The sequence below is a fragment of the Saccostrea cucullata genome, unplaced genomic scaffold (genome assembly GCF_032062105.1).
Source record: "Saccostrea cucullata isolate Sc308-1 unplaced genomic scaffold, CSIRO_AGI_Scuc_v1 ctg359, whole genome shotgun sequence".
Classification (NCBI taxonomy): Eukaryota; Metazoa; Mollusca; class Bivalvia; order Ostreida; family Ostreidae; genus Saccostrea; species Saccostrea cuccullata.
The window spans coordinates 231,645-258,626 of NW_026935991.1; the positions used below are offsets into that span (position 1 = coordinate 231,645).

Genomic DNA, 26,982 nt, shown 5'->3' on the forward strand with positions numbered 1-26,982 from the left:
ACCAGTCATAAATATACATTAGGATATCTTCCCCTTATTAACGTTCATAACTCGCGGGCAAGCGTTAAAAAGAATAAGATTCAAACACTTATAAGACCGAGATCACATCTCAGGTGCTTGCCCAAATCAGTTCATCTTCCGGCGTGCAACAGAACGTTCATATTTTTTTTGGCAGAGATTTCTCAGCCACGGAGTGATACAAATACTTTGTATTTGTATAAGGTATTGGTATAGATACTCTCTTATGCTCTTAGTTTAAGTATGGAAGAAGCCAGTTTTATTTCGAACGACGAATTAAATTCGGGCTCGGAATTCCAGAATTTACAGTCAGTAATGGAGGCCAAAGGAAAAAAACCGCGGTCCGGTAGGAAATCCTCCAGCAAAGCTAACGAGAAAATGGAACAATTAGAAAACAGAGTCAACGAAAGGTTAGACACTATGATGAATTTTTTAAGAGAAAGTATTCAAACTTTGTCCAGCAGTGTTTTAGAGAATACAGCTTCTCATAATGTACACGAGACAAACGTGTCTCATAATTCGTTAGCGGAAGGATACCGGTGGTTTATCCACGCGGAGACCTGAGCCCATGGTATCAAATGTAGACGATTCATCTGGAATGCGTCCGATTATACCTTTGGAAAGTGAAGTCCAAATTGAAGGGACATTAAGTGTGCCTGAAATGGACGATATGATATCATTAGCTCCAAGTGTCAGAGAAGTACGTGAGCTATTGGGTGATATCCTCAGTTCAAGAGGAATCTATTACTGCCCATGATTTTGATAACAATCAACATAAGTTGGACAGCAACAACAACAATAGATTTCAGAACTTGATCAATAAAAGTGACGAGCATACAAAAACTCTAACTGATATTTTTGGCAATGTTTCGTCTTCAGAGGAAGAAAAAACTGGATTAGTTTTAGACAAAACACAAGAGGAGATCTTGAAAAAGTCATGGAGAATTACTGATCCTGAACGCTTGTCTGCTTATAGAGATGAATATAGACAATGTTTCCCTGTTCATCCAAACTCGGCAGCATTTCTACAAGTTCCAGGGCTAGATGACATTTTAGAACCAATGTTAAGAAAAAAACACGGAAATAAAACCAAAGGTTGGGGGAAAAGTAAACATTTAATTTCCCAGCCGTACAAAAGTATTGAAACTTTGGCATATCAGGGACAGATAGCTGCCCGTATGGGTATTATTTCATTAAGCTACATGCAGCAAGCTTTAGGAACGTTGTTAGATTCTATAACTTGTCAAGATGCGGACACAGTTCAAGCAATTAAAGACATTTTCTCCATGTCTACCAAGGCACTAGATCAAATGGGGAGAAGGGGCTTTTCACCATCTTATAAGAAGGAAAACTGCAGCACAAGACTCTGGATTATATACCTTGAAGGATATTCATAGCAAAATTATTTGCCTGCCTCTTTCAGAAGATGGCGTCTTTGGCAAGAAATTAGAAGAGAAACTAAATGAAAGGAAAGAGCAGAAAGATTCTCTTAAGGATTTAATTCCAGAATGGAATGAAAAAAATCAGAAACGCAAATTTTCAGAAAATTCTGCTGAAAACTCTGGAAATTTTAAAAAACCCAGAACTACTACTGTGTTGAATAACAGTTACAGAACAGCTACTCAGAGACCCAATTACTCAAGACGGTCTTATGACTACAAACCAAGAGAGGACAATTCGAGAAATACGTCTACATCTGCTACAGTAGACAGAATTGGCTCCTTTCGGATCCCAAAGAAATCTAATAAATGACTAGAGATTAGAACAGGTAACCAAAATTGCAATGCTTCCCGAGATACCAGTTGGGGGTCGTCTCAAACTTTTTGTAGAAAACTGGAATCTTGTAACTCAAGACAGTTGGGTATTATCAATAATCAACGAGGGTTACAAACTAGAATTTCTTCAAAAACCCCAGTTTTTAGGGGTAAAGAAAACAACAATCCCTCAAATACAAAAACATTGTTTGTTAAAAGAGGTAGAAGATTTATTAGAAAAAAATGCAATAGAACCTGTCTCAAATCAGGAGAGTCAAACAGGTTTTTACAGTACATTTTTCCTTGTCCCCAAAAAGGGTGGCAAAATGAGACCCATCATAAATTTGAGACCCCTCAACCAGTATCTCAAGAAGCAACATTTCAAAATGGACACTTTAAACAAAGTGTTAAATCTAGTGAAACCAAACGATTGGGCAATTTCAATCGATTTAACAGATGCATATCTACACATTCCAATATTTTCAAAACATCGAAAATTTCTAAGATTTTGTGTAGAAAACCAGTGTTATCAATGGAAAACAATGTGTTTCGGCCCAACATCAGCACCTCGAGTTTTCACCAAAATGGTGTCTGTAGTAGCAGCATATTTGAGAACACACAATATTCGTCTAGTAGTTTACCTAGACGATTGGTTAATAGTAAACCAATCAAGAGAAATGTTATATCAAGATCGACAGAAGTGCCTAAATCTATTGGTTTCACTAGGTTTCATAATAAACAAAGAGAAGTCTTGTCTAGAACCCACTCAGGAAATTGTATACCTGGGAGCTTTGTTTTTATTCAGACAAAAAATAGTACTTCCATCTCAAGACAGATTGATAAAATTGGTACAATCAACCAAAATGTTAATGCAGGGTCAGAAAACAGCCAAAGATTTTCTACAATGGTTGGGAATAGTAGCCTCATGCATAGATCTTATTCCAAATGCTCGTCTTTACATGAGACCTGCTCAGTTACATCTACTAAGTTTTTGGAAACCAAGCTCTCTAGATTTGGAGAAAATAGTCCCTATTACACCACATCTAATACAACACCTACAATGGTGGTTATATTCAGTGAACATTTCCAGGGGCAGATCTTTGCAACTGGAAGAAATTGGGGTGACCATAACCACAGATGCATCCTTGACAGGGTGGGGGGGTCACCTAAACAATCAAATAGTTCAAGGACATTGGGACAGTTGTCACAAAGGTCTTCATATCAATTGTCTAGAGATGGAAGCAGTGTTTTTAACTCTGAAACATTTTCAAAAACAAGTACAAAACAGAACAGTTTTGATCAGATGCGACAATACGACAGTGGTTCAATACATCAACAAACAGGGAGGAACCAAATCTCCACGTCTTTGTTATCAGACATGGGATTTGTGGAACTGGGCAATAGGTCACAATATCAAGTTGAAAGCTGCTCACATAGCAGGAAAATCAAATATTCTGGCAGACCATTTGAGCAGGGTCAAGATCAGACAAACAGAATGGATGTTGAACAGACAAATTGTTCAGAGAATTTTTCTATTATGGGGTCAACCTCTGATAGACATGTTTGCATCTATTCACAATCGTCAAACGCAGATCTTTTGCACTTGGTTTCCTCACAGCCAAGCATATGCATTGGATGCCCTGACGATATCTTGGGAGGGGATGTTTCTGTATGCTTACCCTCCGATTTGTCTAATTCCCAAAGTTCTTCAGTACATCAGACAGTTCAATTGTCAAGTAATTCTGATAGCTCCCTGTTGGCCACGGAGACCTTGGTACACAGATCTACTTCAGCTTTTAATCTCAATACCAAAAAGACTTCCAAATATTCCAAATTTACTTCAACAACCAAACACAAAAATTTATCATCCAAATCCAGAAGTATTTCAACTAACTGCATGGCTTCTATCGACAGAGGTTTCAAAAAGAAAGGGTTTTCTAAAGACACTAGAACCCTTTTGGCAGCAAGTTGGCGAACAGGAACACAAAAAGATTATTCCTGTAAATTCAAACAATTCAGTAGCTGGTGTAGTTCAAGGGAAATTGATCCCTATTCAGCCTCTTTAGTTGAAGTAGCAAGTTTTTTGACAGATAAGTATACCAAAGGTCTTCAGTATAGAACTATTGCAGGTTACAGGTCAATGCTGTCCTCAGTACTACCTCCAGTAGATAATGTTTCTGTAGGACAACATCCTTACATTATCAGACTCATCAAAGGAGTCTTTAATTCCAGACCACCAAAAGTTAGACTAGTCCCAGAGTGGGATTTACCAAGGGTTCTTGATATGTTGCAAGTTGCTCCTTTTGAACCTATAAAAAATGCATCATTGAAACATTTGACGTACAAAACTATTTTTCTGATAGCTATTACTACTTTCAGGAGATGCAGTGATCTACAATCTCTCAGACTGGGGGAAGGATTTGTCAATGTTCAGAAAAAAGGAGTAACTTTCATCAGAGAAGGTTTGGCGAAGCAAGATAGACCCAACCATTTTGGAGCAAAAATATTTGTTCCCACATTTTCAGAAAACAAGTTACTGGATCCAAAAAGATCTTTGTTTTTCTATTTGAAGAAAACAGAAACTCATAGAAAAAAACTGAAAACAGATTGCAATAAATTATTTCTGAGTTTACTTGAGCCACATCAAGCTGTGACATCTCAGACCATTTCAAAATGGATTGTTCAAACTATACATATGGCTTACGAAAACAAACAAAAATCTAAAGTGAAAGGACATAGTACAAGAGCAATAGGTCCTTCTTGGGCTTTATTTAATGGTGCATCAATAAAGTCAATTTTAGATTTTGCAGATTGGAGCCAAGAATCTACTTTTTGCAATTTCTATCTGAGAGATGTAGATGACAGCGTACCAGTTCTAAAATGTTCTGTAAATAATTAATTATTTCAATATTTGTTTACTGTGTAAATAGACTTTGTTGTTAGAGATGTGATCATCTTCGGCGAGTTGCATTTGAGAACATTTGTTGTATATAGTTTCCAATCACTCAATATGTGTACATAGTATTTGGTGGACGGCATAACTAATGACAGATGAAAACTGCTGTTCTTGAAATTTTATTTTTTGAGGTAAGAAAATTTTTCTTTTCCTCCATCCATTTCAGATTGCTTTTGAATCTGATTTATCCTAATGTATATTTATGACTGGTAAGTATAAAACGAAATAAAATTGGAAAATTTGTTGTCAAGTTTCAATTTTATGAGTGAGTTATACTTACCAGTCAACTTTCCCACCTTCCACCCCTAAGAAAAATTTATTTTTGGAAGGTGTATTTTCATGTAGGTTGGGAACGTTCTGTTGCCCGCCTATATGAACTGATTTGGGCAAGCACCTGAGATGTGATCTCGGTCTTATAAGTGTTTGAATCTTATTCTTTTTAACGCTTGCCCGCGAGTTATGAACGTTAATAAGGGGAAGATATCCTAATGTATATTTATGACTGGTAAGTATAACTCACTCATAAAATTGAAACTTGATAACAAATTTTCCAATTTGATCGTTACAAAAAAAAATCACCAGTAAAAGACACTCTTTTTGACAAAAACCTGTTACTTCTAGCAATTTTCATAAAATGCCAGTGAAAATTATAAAAGTTAAGATTGTTAAATTTACCTCGTGTTTACAGTGTATATATTTCGAAAACTTTTTCAAACATGCACTGTTTTCAATGATTTTTTTTTCCCGAGGGTTAGTTAAACTCTGTAGTTTGGTCAACATTTCCGTGGGTCACAAAGTGGGTTGGCGGATTTGATTCACGGCACATTTTGCTTGTCTATGCTGTAAATTATATAAATTACCACGTGTAATTTTTACGAATTTTTCATTTAATTCTTAGGCGTTACGGGGAATATTTCTCTCAATGCAAATGGCGACAGACAACAGGGCTACAAGATAGAACAGATCCAAACTACATCCGACTTTCAGTTAATGGCAAGTAGAATGATCTTTTTAATAAATTAATAAAGTCTGCAAGTTTCCATGACAATTCCGACCTTTTGGAGTTGTTGCTCCGTAACAGCATGCAACTATAATGTACTCATTTTTCTAAGAAAAGCACTCGCACTAGCTTTTCCACCAAAATATTTTGATCACAGAGAAGTAATGCATATAACACAAGCAATTGTTGGGTCAAAATATTTTTGCTAACTGTCCAATTTTCGTCGTTATGGTGCTTTTCATATGCGATTAAATCTATTGTAAGTATAAGCTCATCATATAGAGTAGTTTTAAACAAGTTCTTTGATTTTTCAACAACAAAGTTACCTTGCAATTGAACATTGATCATTTTGATTCTACACACAAATTATGACAAATACAATGAAGTTGATATTTTTAAAAAACATGCTGGAATTGACAAAATATATGTAATCTTTGGAGACCAGGTTTTTCAACAGACAGTTGGATTGTACTCCTATAATAACAGCCTGCTTTCCTACAAACTTCCACAGAGAAAGAAGAAAACACTGCTATCAAATTAAAGTCACCAAAGTCTAACATATCTTTTATAGCTGATTTCTTTTGGAATCGGGTCAACTTTCCACTGTATGGCACAGTTGACAATGAGACAGTCGTCAAACTTGTGCTACTTGATGTGATTCTTTGTATAAAATATGAAGCTATTGGCTTCATTAAGTATATTAACAAAGCGTGTTTCTTGATCAAGATGAAGGATGACCAAGTTCTTAATGCACTGAATCACACAGCTGTCCTTGTAGTAGTTACCCCATATCATACTGTTGGTTATGTGTAGATACCCGAATAATGACACGAGGGAGCGTAGCTCCCGAGTTGTCTTTATGACCACGCCCATCGGGTATCTACACATAATCAACAGTGTGATATGGGGTAAATGACTTGTACCATAGTTTTCAAAAATCATGTAAGTCAGCTTAGGAATCGGTCGGACTGGTTCGTGTGATTGAAACATTAAGTGTTTTGTTTCAAAGATGTATTTGGATTTTATATGATTTTAAGCTTCTTCGTGTCCTTCTGACCACGTCCATCGAATATAGGGTAAGTGATTTGTATACACTACTTTCTAAATTTTGCTACAAGTTTTGCCCTATACTCGGCATTCAGGGTCATTGAACAGTGAGGGATCTTCATGTCAACACCTTCTGCGACACGGTACCTCTGTTTATACTTTATAGGTCTCCACGTCCCACAGTGGGATTCAACTCCTTATTTCTTGGCTCTAAGGCAGGTGCTTTAACCTCTGGGCCACGAAAGCGACATAAAAATTCAACATATCTAGGCCCGTTTAAAAAGTTTGATTTATGTAATTGAAAAAATAACGAATTTAGTTTCAATGATATATGTTAATTTGATATGATTTTTTTTCTCTCGTAAATTTCAATCGTCAAAATTACATACTACATGTAGTAATTTAAATTTATTATGAACTTGGTTTAACTTAAATTTTTGTAAACCTGATACAAACTTTGCCGTGCACAGTGGTACGTTGATTGAAATGTTTGTTAGGGGTTATGTATATTTCATTTTAATGAAAATTAGATCCGCAATCGAAAATGTTATTCAAGTACAGTAGTGTACACTTGCTTTTTTGTTGGTTATCAAACGAACAATATATTAGAATCTACTTAGCTAACGTCACCCTGGTCATTACACTATTTAAAAAAATGTTTAAAAAATCAAGCGATTTCTGAAGTTTTTTCTTCACTTTTAACTAAAGTATGTAAAGTATTAATGGCCGTTTTTAACTGTTATTTATTACAAAATGCTGTATACAATTGAAAATTTTTACTCCTTTTTACTCTCCTAAATTTGTTATAACAAGCCCGTATGATTGCTTCATTTAAAAACCGTGCATGATCGTTTTATAAATAGTTCTTTTGTCCCGACTCGATGGGCGGAGTTATAGAAAAGTGTGGGTTATGTACAGAAAACCCACACTTTTAACAAAAGAAATCACAACTAACTATGGTACAATTGCTACTGGTATATCCGTTTTCCTCCTTCTTCGTGCACTATAGATTTGAACATTTTTAGTTTATTCTCTGGAATGAATGATTTATTCCAACCAATTCTTAAGATTAAATATATATGAATATAGAAAAAAAGGCGACAGATTTGATTGATAAATCTTTAAAGCATAGACACTTTTTACTTCTGGAATTTTCCTTTTTCGAGTCCAAAAGTAAGAATTTAAACTATTGGCATGATTGTATTTAGCAATGAAGTTGGTCGAAGCTCGTTTTTTCACCAATTGGTATTTCATTACCAAATACATGCACATGAAATTCTTAGCCCTCCGTGTTCATGATACACTGCCAAGTACAAGCTAAATTTGTCGTACATTGAAATCATGCACGAAATGGAAAAACAAGACTATATGATTGAACAAGAGATGATTGTGAAACACTTATGCCCCCCTCCCCCTAAATTGGAATTTTTCCAAGTCCAAAAGCGCATAACTCTGTCAAAAATGGTGGGATTGTACCCAAAACAGAACTTGACCAAGATTATTATCTGATAAATCTGTATACCAAATATCATTTCAGTATGTGCAACCTCGGCAAAGAAAATGAAAGGAAACTGCAAATAATTGGAATTTTTTCTAAGTCCAAGGGGCATAACTCTATCAAAAATGGCGCAATCATACCAAAAACAGAACTTGACCTAGATACTCATCTGATAAATCTGTACCCTAAAGTTCATTACAGAATGTACAACGGTTGCGAAGAAAATGAACGGAAACTGCAAATAATTGAAGTTTTTCTAAGTCCAAGGTGCATAACTGTCAAAAATGAGGCGATCGTACCTAAAACAGAACTTGACCTATAGATATTTATCTGATATATCTGTATACCAAATTTTATTTCAGTATGTACAACCGTTGCGAAGAAAATGAACGGAAACTGCAAATAATTGAAATTTTTCTAAGTCCAAGGGGCATAACTCTGTCAAAAAGGGTGCGACCGTACCCAAAACTGAACTTGACCTAGATATTCATGTGATATATCTGTATACCAAATTTCATTTCAGCATGTTAAACGGTTGCAAATAAAATGAACGGAAACTAAGTGGACCGACAGACAGACCGCCGACCGACCGACAGACAGCAGCAAAGCAATATGCCCTCCCTTCTTCGAAGGTGGGGGGCATAAATACAGATATGATTTTAATTATGAAAGTTCCTTGATCTGAACTAATGTCTTTGACTCCACTCAATGAAAATAAATGAATCACGTGTGAAACGAATCAAGTCATCCAACTGATTCTAAACAATAAAGGCATGTTTTTATTACACTCATTGACAATTTTAAATTGACGAAGTTTTGTGCTATGGTTGATATACAGACCTTGCTCTGAAAAACAACCCAGTGATGCATCTTATTTTGCTTGAACTGTTTTCTATGAGAGTTGTATTTCCTAGGTCATTGCTTTTATGTTGAAATTGATTATGGAGTTTACTTGATCAATGCTCATGACTTAATGCATTTGTAAATGGTCAACAGGGGATGCTCACTCATCTTAGGCACCTGAGCTTTTCTCTAGTTTTCCAGGGATCCGTGTATTGCCATGTTCATGTTTTTTTGTCTGCTGTCTCAATTAGATTGATCACTTGATTAAACAAACAAGACGCATTGTTTATAAAAATAAGAAAATCAATCTTTAAATCTATAATCCAAAATATATGAAAACTTCACATTTTTAATTTAACAATATTGATTTTCATCAACAAAAACAAAACTAGATTCAAATAGAAAATAGTTTGCTTACTGTTTTCAGAGATGGATATATGATGACTTACCATGACTTTAAGAAAATTTTAAAAATGAAGAGAAATATCTTTTTTTTTAATCTCAGCATAATCTCGGTATAAATGAAATATTAATCACTGACATACATATTTATTTCAATTCGAAATTATGATAAAGGGTAGCTTTTAAAATCAGAATGTCACATTGTTTTTCTGTGCTTGTACCAAAATGCATCCATCTACAAAAGTTATCTTAACATCTACAGGATTTAAATTTCTTGAAAGATATTAAATAAAAAAATACCGGTAATTAATTATGAATATTTTACATCTTATACTCGTACTAGTATATGGTTATTTCCTGTGACAAAAAAACTTCTGTCTCAATTTTAATGGTTTAAAAGGAACTGAGTACAAATGCTTTACATACACGTATGTATCAAATTATTTTGGTTAAGAAAATAGGAATTTAATATTGTAATGAAATTCATATTAGATTGAATTAACTATGTAATCGTTAACTTTGACCCCTTACTTTTGAACTGTTAGTACTTAGACTTTCGTATGTCACAGGTTATTTCCCTGTGACATTACCATCCTTTGGAAACCAATAATTTTGACCTTGACCTTAGAGTTTGTTCCACTTAAAAAAAAATTAACCTTGGCCAAAACTTTTCAACCGTTAAAGAGAAGAACCTCCTTTGGATACCAACAATTTTGACCTTGGATCTTAATTTGCTTTTGAGAAATTTCAACCCTCGCCATTGGATGAGGTATCAGTGCTTCACAAACACATCTTGTATTTTATAAGTTTGTACTTTTCAACCTCTTTGTTCGTAAGCGAATTCTAAAAATGGTCTTAACGTAAATAAGATTGTCGAACTGTAAAATGTAATTTAATAATCCAATTGATCCATAATTTACTTCTTTCTTGGTTCCTGTTGTCGTAATTTTCTATTGAATGTTGTCCTTTTGTTTCAGACTGTTGGCTATTTCTTTACTGAAAATGGTGTTTTTCGAGAAGACCCTCTCCATAAAATACAGTGGCCCGATGGACTGGAGCCACCTTTAGACACACCGCACTGTGGATTCCTGGGAGAATATTGTGATCACCGTATGTAAACCGATATTTAAAATTTTGTACAATTAAGATAAAAAAGATGTTATACAGAGCAATGGACACAGAAATAAATTTAAAGTCAAAGGTATGATTTGTACGCTCCTTGTTCTAAAAAATTTTTACTTTCACGCTTTGGTGACATTGTCCATTGCGTAGCTTTTGAAGTACAGTGTAGATACTTGCTGCCAAACAAGACTGGCTGGCAACCGATGAGCAGTGACACTTAATGGACAGAAAGCGAATAGGAACGGATCGGTTTATGTATAATAGGGCAGATTCCATTGTTTCAGTCTCGTTGAAAAGGACAGTAAGGAAGCTTGAGGACAAAAAGAACAGTACAGCAGTACCCGGAGAGTGCCCAGTGAGGGAGAGGGTGAGAGGCTCAAATTGACAAATCATCGTACAGTCTATATGATAAGAAAAAAAACTGCAGCTGACATTATATTGGTGTAACATAACTTTGCAAGACATCAGAGGACTGAAGAAATACCGGGCAAAATACCAACATTGTAATCTTCTGACCCAAGCATAGTGCAAACAACCTTCTAGTATTTTGTAAGCACTAGAAGATCCTAGAAAGTAGTGCCACAACGGCAGATTCAAGAATAAAGCCATAATAGCAAATCCGAGAGTAGTGTCACAATGGCAGACTCGAGAGTAGAACCAAAATGGCAGACTCGAGAGTACAGCCACAGTGGCGGACTCGAGAGTAGAACCAGAATAGCAGACTCGAGAGTGTAGCCACAATGGCGAATTGAGACTAGAACCACAATGGCAGAATTGAGAGTTGAACCACAATGGCAGACTTCAGAAAAGAGTAACAATGGCAGACGCCAGAGTAGTGCCACAATGGCGGACCGTGAGAGTAGAGTACATGTTTTCTGTTCGGGTTACAGCCCAGAATATTGCTTGACTCTAAATCAAAAAAAAAAAACGATGCAGAAAGGTTTCCATACACTTCATCTATACCACTCCTCATGTACAACAAGAGATGTTTGTAAAACACTTATGTCCCCCCTCATTGGAATTTTTCAAAGTCCAAAAGGGCATAACTCTGTCAAAAATGGCGCGATCATATCCAAAACAGAAGCTGACCTACATAGTCATCTGATAAATCTGTATTCTAAATTTCATTTCAGTATGTGCAACCTCTGCGAAGAAAATGAACGGAAACTGCAAATAATTGGAATTTTTCTAAGTCCAAGGGGCATAACACTGTCAAAAATGGTGCGACCTACCAAAAACAGAACTTGACCTAGATATTTATCTGATATATCTGTATATCAAATTTATTTCAGTATGTGCAACGGCTGTGAAGAAAATGAACGGAAACTAAGTGGACCGAAAGACAGACAGACAGACAGACCGACCGACCGACAGACAGCAGCAGCAAAGCAATATGCCCTCCCTTCTTCGAAGAGGGGCATAAAAATCATTTTCTAAAAATTGTTTTCTTCAGGTTTGCTTGATTGTTTTAATTTAATAAAATACACATTTTCCATTCTCACAGACCTGGAGAAGATGAATACTTTAGAAATCGTGGTGGGAGCCCTGGGCAGTATTCTGGCAGTGGTTGTCATCCTCAGCATCGTCATCCCAAGATTTGTAGTAACGTACGGTTATCCAATATTAATTTAAGTGGGAAAAGCACAGATTACTTGTAATGGATACAATTATTTTGATTATAACAAAAGATAATTTGATTATTTAAAGCAAATTTTGGGTATGCTTTAGTTATACCTCTTCTTTGAGAAGCAATTTCTTATTTAAAGAATCGAGAAGAAATTCTTACACAGTTCCACTTTAGATTTCAGTTGCAGTTTTGAAAGTATGCTTCGAAAGAATGTTTTGAAACTATAGCTTGATTTATATCTTTCTTTTTGAAGTAAATACAGCAAAAGAAAAGGTATATTTTAATTTAAAGAATATTGGATGTAGTCGTGATGGAAAAATAAAGATACACTCATGTTCTTTAATTTGTCGGCTTTTTTTCTTTACACAAGACGAATGAAAAGAAAAGCTAGTGAGAGTGTCTGGAGAATTAAAGAAAGCGATATACTTCCCACCAAAAAATCGGCGTTTTCAATGTCAAAGGTAGGAGTATATTAAATTGATTTATTAAATGTTGTTTTGCGTTCTCATTCGAGAATTCGAAAAGTATATGTTGGTTTACTTTTCAAAAACAAAATGTCTGGTTTATCGATCCTGACGGTTGAATAACTGACTAATGATGTAATTTTGTGGTTGTGTTTGTTGGAATTTAAATTATATGAAGATAGACAGATATATTATTAAAATGTTAGCATGATAATTGAGAGAAACGTGCAAATGACATTTAAGTTAAGAACTTATTGCAAAAATAACTGTCGTCTGACATTAGACGGCTTGTTTTTATCAAACACATGTAATTATAAACATGAAACATCAGCCTTCTTATCAAATATTATTAAATAACAAGAAAAATGTGCATTTAAAAATACTAAAAAAAAAAAACATTGTGGAGAAATCATTTTATGACATGTTATTTATCTAAATGTGAATGTAAAGCACAAAATTAAAATATTTTCTCAAAGTATCGGATTTTAACATAAATATATACATTGATAAAATAAAATAGAATTTTATTACTTATTACATCTTCTTAATTAATTTAATAAATCTAAGGAAGTTCAGGTTATGAGTGGCATTGTTAATAACTTTGTGTGGACACTCTTTTCGGACAATAGATTTTTAGATCACCTGAATCACTATCACGTGTCCTATTACTATCCGTTTTTTTCTGTCGCCGTGCGTGTACATTTGAACATTTTCAATTTCTTTTCTGGAACAGCTTTAGTTTGTCAATGTCAGTCAATTTTGGCATAAAGCATATATTGGTAAAGGGATGGGGTAGGGTTCGGGGTGAATTTTACAGTCCCTGTCCATGGAGCCTGGGAGTGGGGCTTAAACGACCAAAATTATTGAAGATATTAAAAAGCTTCTATACTCCTGGACATTAAACAATAAACCAATGGCATGGTTGTAATAAGCATTTAGCCCCGCTACCAAAATTGTGAAATTCATGGTCCTAAGTTAAATGGTTCTAATATTGGACTCTATTGATTACATAGTGAAATGCATACCTTCTTTCAAAATTTTTATTCTCTGCTCCTGGGTATTATCTAAATAAACTTAGTGCATGGTTTAGATGAACAAGGGAGTTTCTATCAAAATTGTGATCTTCATGGCCCTAGGGTCAGTGGTTCTAGTGAGGGGATGCTCCACTGATTAGAGCAGATTTCAAAACCCCTAAAGGATTACATTGTTTGTGACGAGCTGACGCTTTGCTTGTCGAGAACTTTAAATACTACGTCACATTCTCGCCACATCAAAGGAAGTAGCCGAGATCGCGTCTCTCCCACGCTAAAGTCGGTCAGCTGCAACATACAGCTTGTTTTCGGGGTTCAAAAAATGGAGTAGACAGTCCCGATGTCGTTTTCTTGAATGTAACCTGCAAAGTTAAAAGTTTTTTTTAACCTTGAATTAAAAAAAAAGTTTTTTTAAACCTTGAATTTAAAAATTTTAAGATTTTTTCAGTCCATTACGAATATTAAAATTGGTCGATTATTTTATTCTATTATCGCTAAATTTATACTTTTTTCATATTTGCGTACAAGTCGAGTCGAGTAGTGCATGATTCATTGATCATTGGATTTATTAGTTATGCGTATCAACCCAAGTCATGCATGCTGAGATTGTTGCAATTTGGTACAAAATATACAGGTGAAAAATGCAGACCCTCTTTATGCGTATATTCGAGAGAAAAGATAAAGAGGGAAGGCCGGGGAACAAGTGTCCATTTACCTTCAAATTTTATCGATTGAAGATCAATTTATTTGTTGTATGTACAGGGTAATTATTACCAAACGACGGAAAATATCTATCATTGGCGTCGGAAGCAAATTAAAGTGGGGGACTAAGGGTAAGACATTTTTTTAGACCTCCCAAAAAACCTGAGAAGCAAAAAATAAAAACACCCCCCCCCCCAAAAAAAACAAAAAAAAAAACAAGGGATGTGTATTTTCTAAACACGAAAATCCTATTTCGTGCGTATACCTATGCAGCTATGTTCAATGTCTATACTAAGTCTAACTTTGAAAAGTTAGACCCCCCCTCCCCGGTTCCGACGCCTATGTCTATAAAGCCAAAATCTTACTACACATGCATTTTCTGATTCCTAGAGATGGGCCTGGAAGATTTTGAAAATAAATAGACTGTTCTCGAAAAAAATTTTAAATAAATACTAGTAATTTATCATCGACTAGCAAGAAAATAAATTAAGCTGTCCTTGGATAGTACTTCCAACCCCCAATCCCTACCCGAAACGGAGTTTCTCTTTATCCTTGGCTTGTCAAACTTTTTTCAAATGCAAAAAAAAGTCATCCGTCCCTGACTTACATGATGATATGAAAAAAATCTGAAACGAATTTCACCAACCCCTCTCCTGGGCGCCCCTTTACTCACACAGTGTATGTACATTCATTTTCACAAGATACATGTATATATATTATATAGGCAGCTGCTGTAATAAGGAACAATCGTCTTTTTTTTCTTTCACTTTTCCAACTTATCTCATGTAATAATTGACTTTTTTAAAACCACCATTTATTTCAGATACTTAAGTTAATTATTTCAAAGTGGTTGAAGAAATAGATGGAAAGGAAAACCCGAAAAAGACTCAAAAATGTAGAATAATGGTTATCATCTTTATAAAAAGGAAGTTTCAAAGAACTCAAAATTAAGAAGCGAATGACGAAAAATCGAATCGGATTTAAACGAGAGCATACCCCCTCCCCCTCACACTTTTGTCGCCAATTACTTGAGTCTGTGCTGTATGTAACACAACAAAGTTAATGATATCAATTGGTCTTTATTATCTCACCTGTGCTGAAAGCTCAAGTGACCTTTATGATCACATTTTGCCCGACGTTGTCTGTTTATCCGTCTTTAAACTTTTCACATTTTCGAGTTCTTCTCTAGAACCACTGGGCCAATGTTATCCAAACTTGCCACAAGGCATTTTTTGGTAAACGGTATTCAAGTTTGTTCAAATGAAGGGCGACTTCTTAGAGGAGATAATTCAGAAAATGTGAAAATTTGCAATTAATGACATGTTTTAAAAATCATCTCAAGAAACACACTGCCAAGAATGATGAAACTTATGGGAGAAAATTTCAAGAAGTGTAGATTAAAGTTTGTTCACATAAACTCCCATCCCCTTTAAAGGTAGACTGGGACCACTTATGCATTTAAACTTTCAATACTGAGCTGATTTCTGCTATTTTCTTAGCCACAGTGCTCAGGTAAGCGATGTAGCCCATGGGCCTCTTGTAGTTCCACTGCGTCAGTACAGTATAAATATTCATTGAATCGCATAATTATTAAAAGTTGTCTTAGCATTCGATAAAGTTGTCCCACAGTTGCTGAAATCGCACCTGTTTTTCCATTCTACCCCCCCCCCCCATATATTGAGGATATGTTGCTGTTTGCAAAAACTCTGCGAACGTAGTGCTCGGTATGGTGTTCCCTGTTATGGGTATTTACATGTTCTTACAGACATCTCAGTTTTATAAAGGATTGCGAAAATGTGCTTTTGAGTACTTTTCTACATAATGCACAGTATTTAAAAATTCTGCAGCAGTGCATGTATGTCGTATATGAGCAATCAGAATGGATTTAATGTGTGCTTACTGATAATTAAAAAATCGGAGTGCAAAATTAATGAAAATACCTGACCATATTTAAACATCACTGATGCAACAGAGTGAAATACATATATGCAGCCACTGAAACGTTTCCTGGAGAGAGAGAGAGAGCTATTATACGTGTGTATTTTTTAAAGCAAAACTATGCACCCGTTCTAATTTAGTATTTTGACATGATTATTGACAATTAATGTGAATAGGCATACTTCTCTTCTTGACAGAAATGTTCTTTTATGTATGGATACTTAAAGTACAAGTACGGTTGTTTGGGGTATACATGTAAAAAAAAAAAAAAAAAAAATCTATACATACTTAGTTCTCAAGTCTTTCACTTCATGGTTGTTTGATACATAAACGGAATATTTCTCTTTTCCACAGAAAAATCATTTCACATCAACAGTACTAGTAATTTGAAAAATACTATACAATCCAAGAATGACCAGGACAAAATACTTAAAATCCAGCAATTTAAATTGATCATGTACATCATTTTATATCGCATGACTTTTTGTATACCGTGCCATATACACAAATGGTAAATGCTATAAAATTAAATTTTCACGGCCTTTAATTTATTATGGACTCTGAAAATGCATATAATATAAATAATGCTCTTTTTTAACTGTTTGTGTTTTCTGTCCTCTTTTGTAAACGCGTTAAACGTCGGCGATGTGTATTGCAGCTGACCAACTTTAGCGTGGTAGAGACGCTATCTCGGCTACTCCCTTTGATGTGGCGAGAATGTGACGTAGTATTTAAAGTTCTCGACGAGCAAAGCGTCAGCTCGTCACAAACAATGTAATCCTTTAGGGGTTTTGAAATCTGCTCTAATAGTGAAAAAGCATTTCTTTAAGGAATCACTGTCTAGTTAGGAGGGTATGTCAGGGCATCAACAATAGTGGGAAACATGGGATAATTTGCATAACGGGCGAAGCCAGTCATGTACCATACGTATACATGCAGGTTGAACTTTGACCTTTCAGTAGTATTTCAATATAGAAAAATGTACATGCCACAGGAATCACGGAGAATAAACAAGATTTACTTTTGTAGTGTTTATCACAGGGAAAACAATTGGAAATGGAAATATTTAAAGATATTCTCTGCCCTGGACATATCGGAGTCACAGGATGTTTTAATCAGCAAGGGTATTTTTCAGATTTTTGAGCATCTGGACATCTGGTCCTGCATGGGCAGGGCTCTATTAATTTTTATTCTACTGAAAGAATTTTTCCTTTGTCATTCACTTTTGGTAATTAATCATTCTGAATAATGTACAGAATCAGAGAATTATGCATGATTTTTATTTTATAATTTAAAAATTGCTTTCATTGTTTTATTGATCAATATACTATTATAAATAATAGATAAATAAAAATGAGACAAAAATAAATTATTGAATGTTTTTCAAAGATCAAGAGAGGCCAATGTGTGTTAATATGGGGGTTAAATAGTACTATCTAATAGTACTATTAGAAGCACTAAAAGTTTGTTAATAGTATAGAGATAGTGATAAATAGGGTGGCTTAATTTATGAGTTGTTAGTGAATGGTAGACTAATCATTTCGTTGATCCTGATCATCCAATTACTCTTGCATTTGAGTTAGAGACTTTTATCTATCAGTTTATTTTATACTCTATGGATCCTCTTAATTGTTGTACATGTATTGTACTCAGGTGACCGTCAAGGTCTTGAAGCCTCTTTATAGTAATCGTATTTATAAACGTGACAACATTTCCAAGAATGTAGGATACTGTTGTTTATATCCTTTACTGATACAAGTGATAATGAAATTTTCGCAAGCTGACCGCCTCGCGGAATTACGCAAGAAAGAAATAGAGAGTGATTAACTGTAAACATGAAAAATGTACTTCTCAGAAATAAATTAATTCAATCTCTTTGGCAATTTTACAGCAAACATTTTATGAGAGATACTTTTCCATAACTGCACCAGTATAATAAAAATTATATATTTACATTGTTGGCATTGTATATAGCGATCTACTTTTTGATTTTCAAATTGCTTGTTTATATTTGATTCTTGTAGATATCACTACGTTCAGACGCTCACACCATTGAGAGATGTCTAGTTTCTACAGCTATGTACAAGGTGACGTTAAGCTTAACAAGTAATATGCCCATTATAATTTACTCTAAAACTGTCTTTTAGGAATAATATTTTGAAGTTAAAGTAACCTAATGAATAATATGTTGTTTCTATATACATGTAACATCTATGAATTCGTTAGGGAAAGGGAGGATGTATATTTCAGTTTAATTACTAACAAGTGATTAATGATAAATATTGCGACAAAAGTAAGCATGATATGGTTTTACATTTATAACACCATGTTGCATAAAGCAAGAAATTATTGATAAAGAGTTACAGCAGCAGGGTCTACCGTAATAATTTAATTTGTATACATGTAAATATCTGGTTTTACCTAAATATATTACCATATTTGATCATTTAGGTTTTATTTTTATTGATTACAATGAGTAATAATTATCCTGGAAGATGTAATAAGATTTATTACAAAATGAATCAATTTACCTGCAGGGAACTACAGTAGTACTTAAAAAGTATGAAGTGACAGATTCTTCCTATGACGTCAGAGAATTAAAGCAGGTATAGGAAAAGTTCACTGACCAGCTACAAAAACTGTAATAAAATGATTTCATCAGAAAATCTCACGGATTGGTCTCGTGATATTATTCGTACCTGGGGGGCATATTTAATTACGCTTTCTACTTCAACAGATGCAGACTTTTACCTAAAATAAAGAATTAAAAAGTCATTAAAAATAAATATTAGATAAGATTATTTTCGTAGTTCTCATTGGCTGAAAGGACGTCACGTGATATTCCTCCTTCTGCGATATTGACGCGAAAGCGCGTCGTGGAAAATAATATCGCACGACACGCTGTTCGGTTGCACTAAAATTACGTAGAACTTGACGTCATAATATATGAAGCGTGTTTAACCCTTGTGACGTAATGACAGTCAAGTCCGTTTCAGTTAGGACTGAGTCAGTGCATTCAATTTGAGTGATTATTTAAGGAATGTTTTTAGGTTTTGTGTGAGTTATTGGTGTGTGAATCACACAGACTTGTCACGTATAGGCATATTTCGTGAAGCGCGCTAGCTCTTCATGAAAAATATGCCTACGTGCAAGTCTGTGTGATTCACACACCAATAATTCACACAAAACTTAAAAACATTCCTTATATTTACATTTTACATGTTTAGAAGCACCAAAGACATACTCAATATTTGAATTTCTCGCTGCCCTATATCGTTATTCTTTTACTAACGTCGCTGTAGCCTTACTGTAACGTCACGTTAACGCACGTTTCTCCGTGTATATTTCTACGCGTGAATATACACAAAAATGGTTTTCAAAACAATTTCACTGTTGGCTTAGTAGAAAATCACAGCGAATGTAAATATTATAATATAACTATTATGGACTTCAATGAACGGTCAATATGTGGTTACAGTGTATAAGGACTCATGGCAATTAATATTGACCTCAGACACGGAAAATGATAGCGACCTCGCAGGCTCGGTCGCTTTTCTGTGTCTTCAGTCAGTATCAACTGCCACGAGTCCTTATAACTAAATATCGACCTACGCTGAAGTCCATAATTGTATAATAAATGACGTGAAATGATGAATCGAATATATAAAACTTTTGTTTTCTGTAAAAAATTTTTAATGTAAATATGTGATAAAAGTACGTATTTTGTGTTCTTCTTATAATTTATGATGACAATGTTTTCCAGATTCGAGAACTAGACCATTTAAATGTAGCCAAAGTCATAGGGTTTTGTGTGGATTCTTCAAAGATTACAGTGGTTGAATATTGCAGCAAGGGGAGTTTAATGGTAAATTTCGAATTCTATATTTAAAGATCACACTTTCAGTACAAATGGAAATAATTGATAAATGTATATTCTCTACGCTTAAGTGCAATTTTTGGTTACAATTTAAGAAGAAAGATTCATATATTGTTTTATTTGTTACACGTGCATTCAAGAGTTTTTCAGTCTAATAGAGACGTCACTATATAGTCGTGAAGGGCTTTAAATTTGGACCTTTACTTGGAACTCGGGGCCCTTGAACAATTAGGCATCGATATCTTAGTCGTGTCACATTTAGAGATAATCTCGTTTTTAAGGTTTCATCTGAAGGACCTGCAACTTTCAATTCAAAGAGAATTTCAATACAGGATTTGAATGATAATTTTATAATTTATTTAATGTAGATATACAGTTATTAAAAAAACATTGCTGCCCGCATATACTACATATTTTGATTTAGGTTTTGTCTTGATTTCAGTTAGATACCTTGATGACATGTACGTAACTTTAAAAAGAGACCTTATTTTTAAATTGTTGGCTCTGTTTCTTTACAGGATATACTGGAAAACGAAGATATTAAAATGAATTGGGATTTTCGTTGCTGTCTTTTATGGGACACAATCAGAGTAAATAATAATTATTCGGAGATCCTTGTAAACTCATAAAATAATAATAATAATAATATCATGTAAAATCTATTATTAGTATTTAGAGATAAGGACTTGCATTGCATTTAGCTTAGCTGTACAATTTAACTTTTTCTTCGGATATCGGTAGTGTATAATACAGTCTTAGAAGCAAAGCTGAGAAAAGTTTTTTAATTGTATTTGAATTCAGTTGAACTTCAAGACCAGATTTACGTTTAAAAAAAATATCTGTATTTTTAAAATTCTGATATGCTATTTGCAGAAGTGACTTCTCTTATTACCTTTAAGGGTCTTGAATACATCTTTAGCTCAAATCTTCGTTACCATGGAAATCTGAAGAGTTCTAATTGTGTAATTGATGGTCGCTTTGTTCTCAAATTGACGGATTTTGGACCACGTTGCTGGATTGAGAAGAAAACGAAATGTGAAAGAGGTTAACACAGTTCGGTTTGGTTACTGATTAGGATACAGCTAAATGGCTTTTTGTCCTTTTCATAACAAAAGTATATTACAATGGCATTACAAAATACAAATGAAAAATAAAAAAAACGTTTGACATTCCAAACATATGTTCTTTAATGAGGTGAAGATGTGTGTCTTTCATCACTCTGTTTCACTCGATCTGTACGAAGTTGGAACTTGTTATTTTGTTAAGATCCAAATATCTGAAGTCAAATATTTGAATTAATGTACATAATATTAATTTTTAAAAATTACTTGATATCGTTTTTTTTTTCAAAACATATTTTTGAAAACTATCATTCTTTGATTAAATAAACTGAAAAAAAAAATGGCGGAATGAATAAACACATATTTCTTTTCACATGAAATCTTCTCATTAATAGCACATTTACCTGTCTAAACCGGATATGTTTTAATTATGCTAAAATATTGAATAACAGATTTATTATGGACTTCACCAGAGAGACTGAGATTCAGAACTCTTCAATCTCCAGGAAACTATCAGCAATCGGACATGTATTCCCTAGCTATTGTAATGCACGAATTGTTTGAAAGAAATGGTCCATTTGGAGTCGAAACAATTCAGCTACAGCCTATTGGTACCTGTTTTCAAAGCTTTTTTTTAAAAAATGGCAAAAAAAATAAAAGGTCGTATTTTTAACAGACGATCGAGAAAAAAAAATTCAGAACACATTTTATACCCATTTTTATATTTTACAGAAATTATAGAGCGGTTAAAAGGTCCAGATGCCATTAGTTTTCGCCCTAAATTTGAAACCAATGGGTGTCCCAGAAAGCTACAAGCTTTAATATCCAAATGTTGGGACGTGAACCCAGAAACTAGACTCACTCTTAAAGAGTTGAAAAAGAGCATCAAAATTTCTACGGAGTAAGTATATTCTGGAATTGACAAAACACGTTTTCTTCCTTTAAGTTATTTTCAGTCTTCCTTTAAGTTATTTTCAGATATTTTCATAAGAAAAGTAAAAATGTACCATTTTTAAATGAAATAAAATACACATGCCAGTTGGTTAAAGAGCTACATAACTAAAAGTCGAAATGAAATAACATCCAGTTTTACACGAGAATATTGACATCGATGCGTAGCCGTTGTTGACCTGATAAATCATTTCAAACACATATTAATATTTTCTTCACAATAAATTGTTTTGAATATGAATTTTTAATAATTCTCGTATACACATGTTATCAAACAATAAAGTTTACTAACGGAAATAAATTATTTTATTCGTATCTTTAGTAAATATATCGTTTATATAACCATGCGCATATTAAATTTACTTTTTTCTCTAGCAAACGCGTCTAACATAATCTGCATTTAAGTATTTTACCTCGACAAAAAATTTACTCCAGGTAACTATAGTTTACTATAGTTAACTAAAGTGAATACTTTGATTTTAAATGAAAATTTACCTTAGTTCTTTTTGAAAACTTGGAACCTTTATATATGATCTTAAATTATATACAGTGACGTAATTGTTTTTATTAAATATACAAGAAATAGTTCATTTTCATATAAAAAACAAAAACAAAAATACATGTGCATGTAGAAAGTTTAAAAAATTGAATATATCTATCTGAAATTCATTGTTCGAATACTTCGATTTACTTAAGTGAAAACTTTGATTTACTACAGCTAACTAATATAAAGTAAATTTTGGTTACTAGTAACTATAGTCAACTATAGTACTTTTTTCGAAAGGTACTTTAAAAATCCTTTGTTTTATTATTTATTTAATTCTGAAATATCGAAATTTAAATTTTGGCGACAGTGTCAAGGCCGAGAATTTCTTCGATAACCTTCTGAACAGAATGGAGCAGTACGCTACAAACTTAGAGGACCTCGTGGAAGAGCGAACGTCAAAATACCTACACGAAAAGAGGAGAGCTGAAGACCTTCTCTATCAACTGCTACCACAGTGAGTGATTTTCAGAAGGCATTGTATGTAACTGTACCTAAATCCACACGATTAAGTTTTCAATATGTTTTAAATTTTAAACGTTTTTTTTCTTGCAAATACATCTATAAATTTGCCGGTTAATGTTCTCAAAGTAAACTTAAAGTCCATCAGTTGCTCCTTCTCTTTTTGATTCTTAATTTAATGTAGCTTTTTTAAAATGGGATTTCATGACCATAATGTGTTAGTTCTCCCAAACACACAAACAAATGGACAGGTGAAAAAAGGACGGACGCAATGTATGTTACAAAAGCGAAGGAAAACATGTTGCTGTCTGTAATGTATAAAGAATTACTACCGTTGTATTTCAGGTCGATTGCTCATCAGATTCAATGCCAGGGATTTGTGGAGCCTGAATCGTTCGAGTCTGTTACCATTCTGTTTACTGATATTGTACAATTTACAGCCATTTCTTCCGAATCATCGCCATTACAGGTGACATTTATTTAGCGCTGTTTCCGTTCAGATTGAATTTCTATTCTTTATTAATAAATACAAAGTTCTACCATGAATTTCAGATTGTGGAGATGTTGAATGACCTGTATTCCAGTTTTGACGATATAATTACCTCATATGATGTGTACAAGGTGAACTTTTACAAATCAATATTTTGTGATAATAAACAGTAATTTGATAGTGCAATATCGAACTGTTCTGATTTAAACAAAAATATTTAACCATTTTCAGTGCTAAACTAGATAAAACTAACTGACAGGATACCATAAATATTAAATGACAAATAGAAACAAAGTCAATAAGCCTAGAAATGAACAATTATTTTTTGTAAAGGTGGAGACTATTGGGGATGCCTACATGTGTGCCTCTGGTCTGCCTCAGAGGAATGTTTATCATCATGCAGAAATGGCCAAACTTAGCATATCCATAATGAGGACAGTCAATAAATTCAAAATACGTCACAGGCCGCGTAAAAAGCTCGAACTGCGCGCGGGAATCCATTCAGGTATGAAGATACTTAAATCCCGTAAAAATTTCATTCATATTATTCATGATTAACAATTATAGAGGTTTCCATTACTATTTTAGGTCCTTGTGTTGCTGGTGTTATTGGTGTCAAAATGCCAAGATACTGCTTGTTTGGTGATACTGTGAATACGGCTTCAAGAATGGAAAGTACTGGTGAAGGTTCGTGGCTATTATATACACGAATCCAATACGATTTGAAACATTTAAACTGAGAAAGAACAGAGTCATTTGTTAATGTCATTTCAAGACATACAATGCACCTAGTCAATTTATCCCTATTTTAATTAACAAAGAACTGCATTATCGTGAGCCTTTTCAATAAATAATTGCTGTAAAGTGTTACCTTAATAATGTGATTTTTTTTAGCTTCAAAAATACAAGTAAGTGGTTCCACTGCAACACTCTTAAAGGACTCACCTGATGTTCATCTCAGCACAAGAGGAGAAATCTTTATCAAGGTATCATTATAACTATGCAAAAGAATAATACAGAGCTCAAAACGCAGATTAAATTTCAGTTGCTGCTACATACATAATACAACTTTCTTTAGACGTTTACTAATAATGGTTAATACTTCATTTTATGCATACCTTTAGTAAATCAATTAAATATTTTACAGCAAAGATCTTTCAATATGTTAGATAATATTTAATATGGTTCGAATATTTAATATTAATATGAAAAATATGCATTTGTTAATGATTTTCAGTTATTATTAGTTCTGTATTAATATTTTCCGTGAACAAGGTCTCTGAAACATAACAATAACATAAGGTTGATGAAATAAATACAATAATAAAAACTTGATAACAATTAAAACGTGATATAAACATAACAATCTTATGAAAATATGTAATTAACATTAAAGCAATTATTCAAAATAAAAAAAAGTACATTGTAACCACAAGATTTTGGCCAACTTAAAGGGACATTGACACAGTTTCAGCTTTAAAAAATTCATTTTTTTTTCTATTTTTTGGTACTGATTATAATATATAAATCAGGCATTCTAATGATCATCAAAAATTTAAATTTTAGTTGTCGAGATACAAGACAGATTTAGAGCTCCAAACCTTTGTTATGTAAACAGGGCCAGTGCAATGATTTTGTTTACATAGGTTAAAGACATTATTATATGTGCCTTCAAAACTTTTTTTTTACAAGAAAGAAGTTAATTCTAAATACGATTAGTCAGTTTCTAGTGATTTAGTGAGATCTTTGTTATAAATATGATATTTTCTATATATAAACAAAAACAAGGCACGAGCCATGTATACATTTTGAAGAATTTAAACTTCTGTATCTCCTTTGTAAATTAAATCAACAAATGATGTTTAAATTGTTGCTGATCATTAGAATTGCCTTTAGTTAGGAATTGTAAATATTAAAACTGATTAAAATATTAATTAAACCTGTGTCCATGTCCCTTTAATACATAAATTTAATGAGTATATGTTTAATGTAAATTAAGCATTAAAGGAATCTGCTTGTGAATGTTATCATAAATTATATTTTTTCATTACTAGTTATCTCCCTTTGCAGATTTAGAAAATATGTTTACGAATAGCTGAAAGGATTTTTTAAATTGTTACCTCATATTAACCTTCAATAAATATGAAACCTCAAGTTTACCTTTAATTTGCTTATTATATATTATAAAACTTCGAATATCCTTATACCCATTTTTTATATGTAATTTTCAAATGTAGATCATGAAAACTGAAGCAGAACAATCTAGCTGCATTTTCTCATTTAAAAATTCGTAAAATAAAAAAAAGAGGATGATATATATTTTTTAATTTTAAATCGTCTGTTCTAAAGACTTTAAAAAATGATCACTACGAAGTATTTTTCTTTTAAAAATCTTTAAAAAGTTGAAACCTTTTTTTCAGATTCAATTGGTCTTGGCATATATATACCGCATATTCTCAGAAAAGCTAATTACTTTAAGATTGCTACCTCATTCACACCATTTAGCCCTGAATGTTACTCTTTTTATGTAGGGTAAAGGAGTAATGCTGACATACTGGTTAGAATGGAGGGAGGTTGGTACTAAAAACTTGTCAAGTTTAGAGGAGTCGACTTTGGAATCATCGCAGCACTCAATGTTGAACTGTAATGAACAACCTGCAGGCTTGAGTAATCACTTCACTAATGTACTGTTATAACATATACATAAAGAGATTTCTTCTGGTTTCTTTTCAACACAGTTTTAAATTCTATCTGTATTTATAACAACCTTTCACAATGAAGACTAACCAGCATAATTTTATTTTTAAAATGAATTCTTTCTGATAAATTTCATAGGAAAAGTTCATTTCTGAAAAAAAATCAAACTATAATGTACATGTTTATATGTTAATAAAAACTTGGTAACTCACGATAAAGCTTTCTAAATAATTGTTTTCAAGATGATTCCTAAAACTGAACGCTTGAATTACGAAAAAAATTGACAATTTACTTCATAATTGTGTAATAAAAAATTATTCTCGTGAAGATGTTATGCAAGTTGATCTGAGAAAGAGCCGAGTATGGTAAAGACTACATTTAATTCTTACAAGAATTGAATATTAAAACACAGTACATTACTCAAATTTAAAGTTAGGTATGAAAAATAGAATTGATTGGAATTATTAGATGGAAAGTGATCGGTTTTTTTTTTTTAAT

The 26,982-nt window shown here is 33.4% G+C and overlaps 1 protein-coding gene and 1 pseudogene across 1 annotated transcript in view; both read left to right on the top strand.

Annotated features, from left to right (window-relative positions):
- LOC134244446 (atrial natriuretic peptide receptor 1-like) overlaps nucleotides 1–26,600 on the top strand; it is a 58,174-nt gene extending 31,574 nt beyond the window's left edge. Inside the window, exons 8-25 of the mRNA XM_062726708.1 lie at nucleotides 5,627–5,721; nucleotides 10,496–10,628; nucleotides 12,145–12,247; nucleotides 12,638–12,728; nucleotides 18,427–18,489; nucleotides 18,940–19,008; nucleotides 20,166–20,267; nucleotides 20,798–20,869; nucleotides 21,179–21,323; nucleotides 21,793–21,951; nucleotides 22,073–22,241; nucleotides 23,146–23,292; nucleotides 23,643–23,766; nucleotides 23,850–23,918; nucleotides 24,121–24,292; nucleotides 24,376–24,474; nucleotides 24,682–24,773; nucleotides 26,319–26,600. Coding sequence (XP_062582692.1) covers nucleotides 5,627–5,721; nucleotides 10,496–10,628; nucleotides 12,145–12,247; nucleotides 12,638–12,728; nucleotides 18,427–18,489; nucleotides 18,940–19,008; nucleotides 20,166–20,267; nucleotides 20,798–20,869; nucleotides 21,179–21,323; nucleotides 21,793–21,951; nucleotides 22,073–22,241; nucleotides 23,146–23,292; nucleotides 23,643–23,766; nucleotides 23,850–23,918; nucleotides 24,121–24,292; nucleotides 24,376–24,474; nucleotides 24,682–24,773; nucleotides 26,319–26,483 — 2,069 coding nt within the window. The 3' untranslated portion in view covers nucleotides 26,484–26,600. The remainder of the gene's footprint in view (nucleotides 1–5,626; nucleotides 5,722–10,495; nucleotides 10,629–12,144; nucleotides 12,248–12,637; nucleotides 12,729–18,426; nucleotides 18,490–18,939; nucleotides 19,009–20,165; nucleotides 20,268–20,797; nucleotides 20,870–21,178; nucleotides 21,324–21,792; nucleotides 21,952–22,072; nucleotides 22,242–23,145; nucleotides 23,293–23,642; nucleotides 23,767–23,849; nucleotides 23,919–24,120; nucleotides 24,293–24,375; nucleotides 24,475–24,681; nucleotides 24,774–26,318) is intronic.
- LOC134244465 (uncharacterized) lies at nucleotides 131–1,770 on the top strand (annotated as a pseudogene).
- Nucleotides 26,601–26,982: the final 382 nt, after the last annotated feature.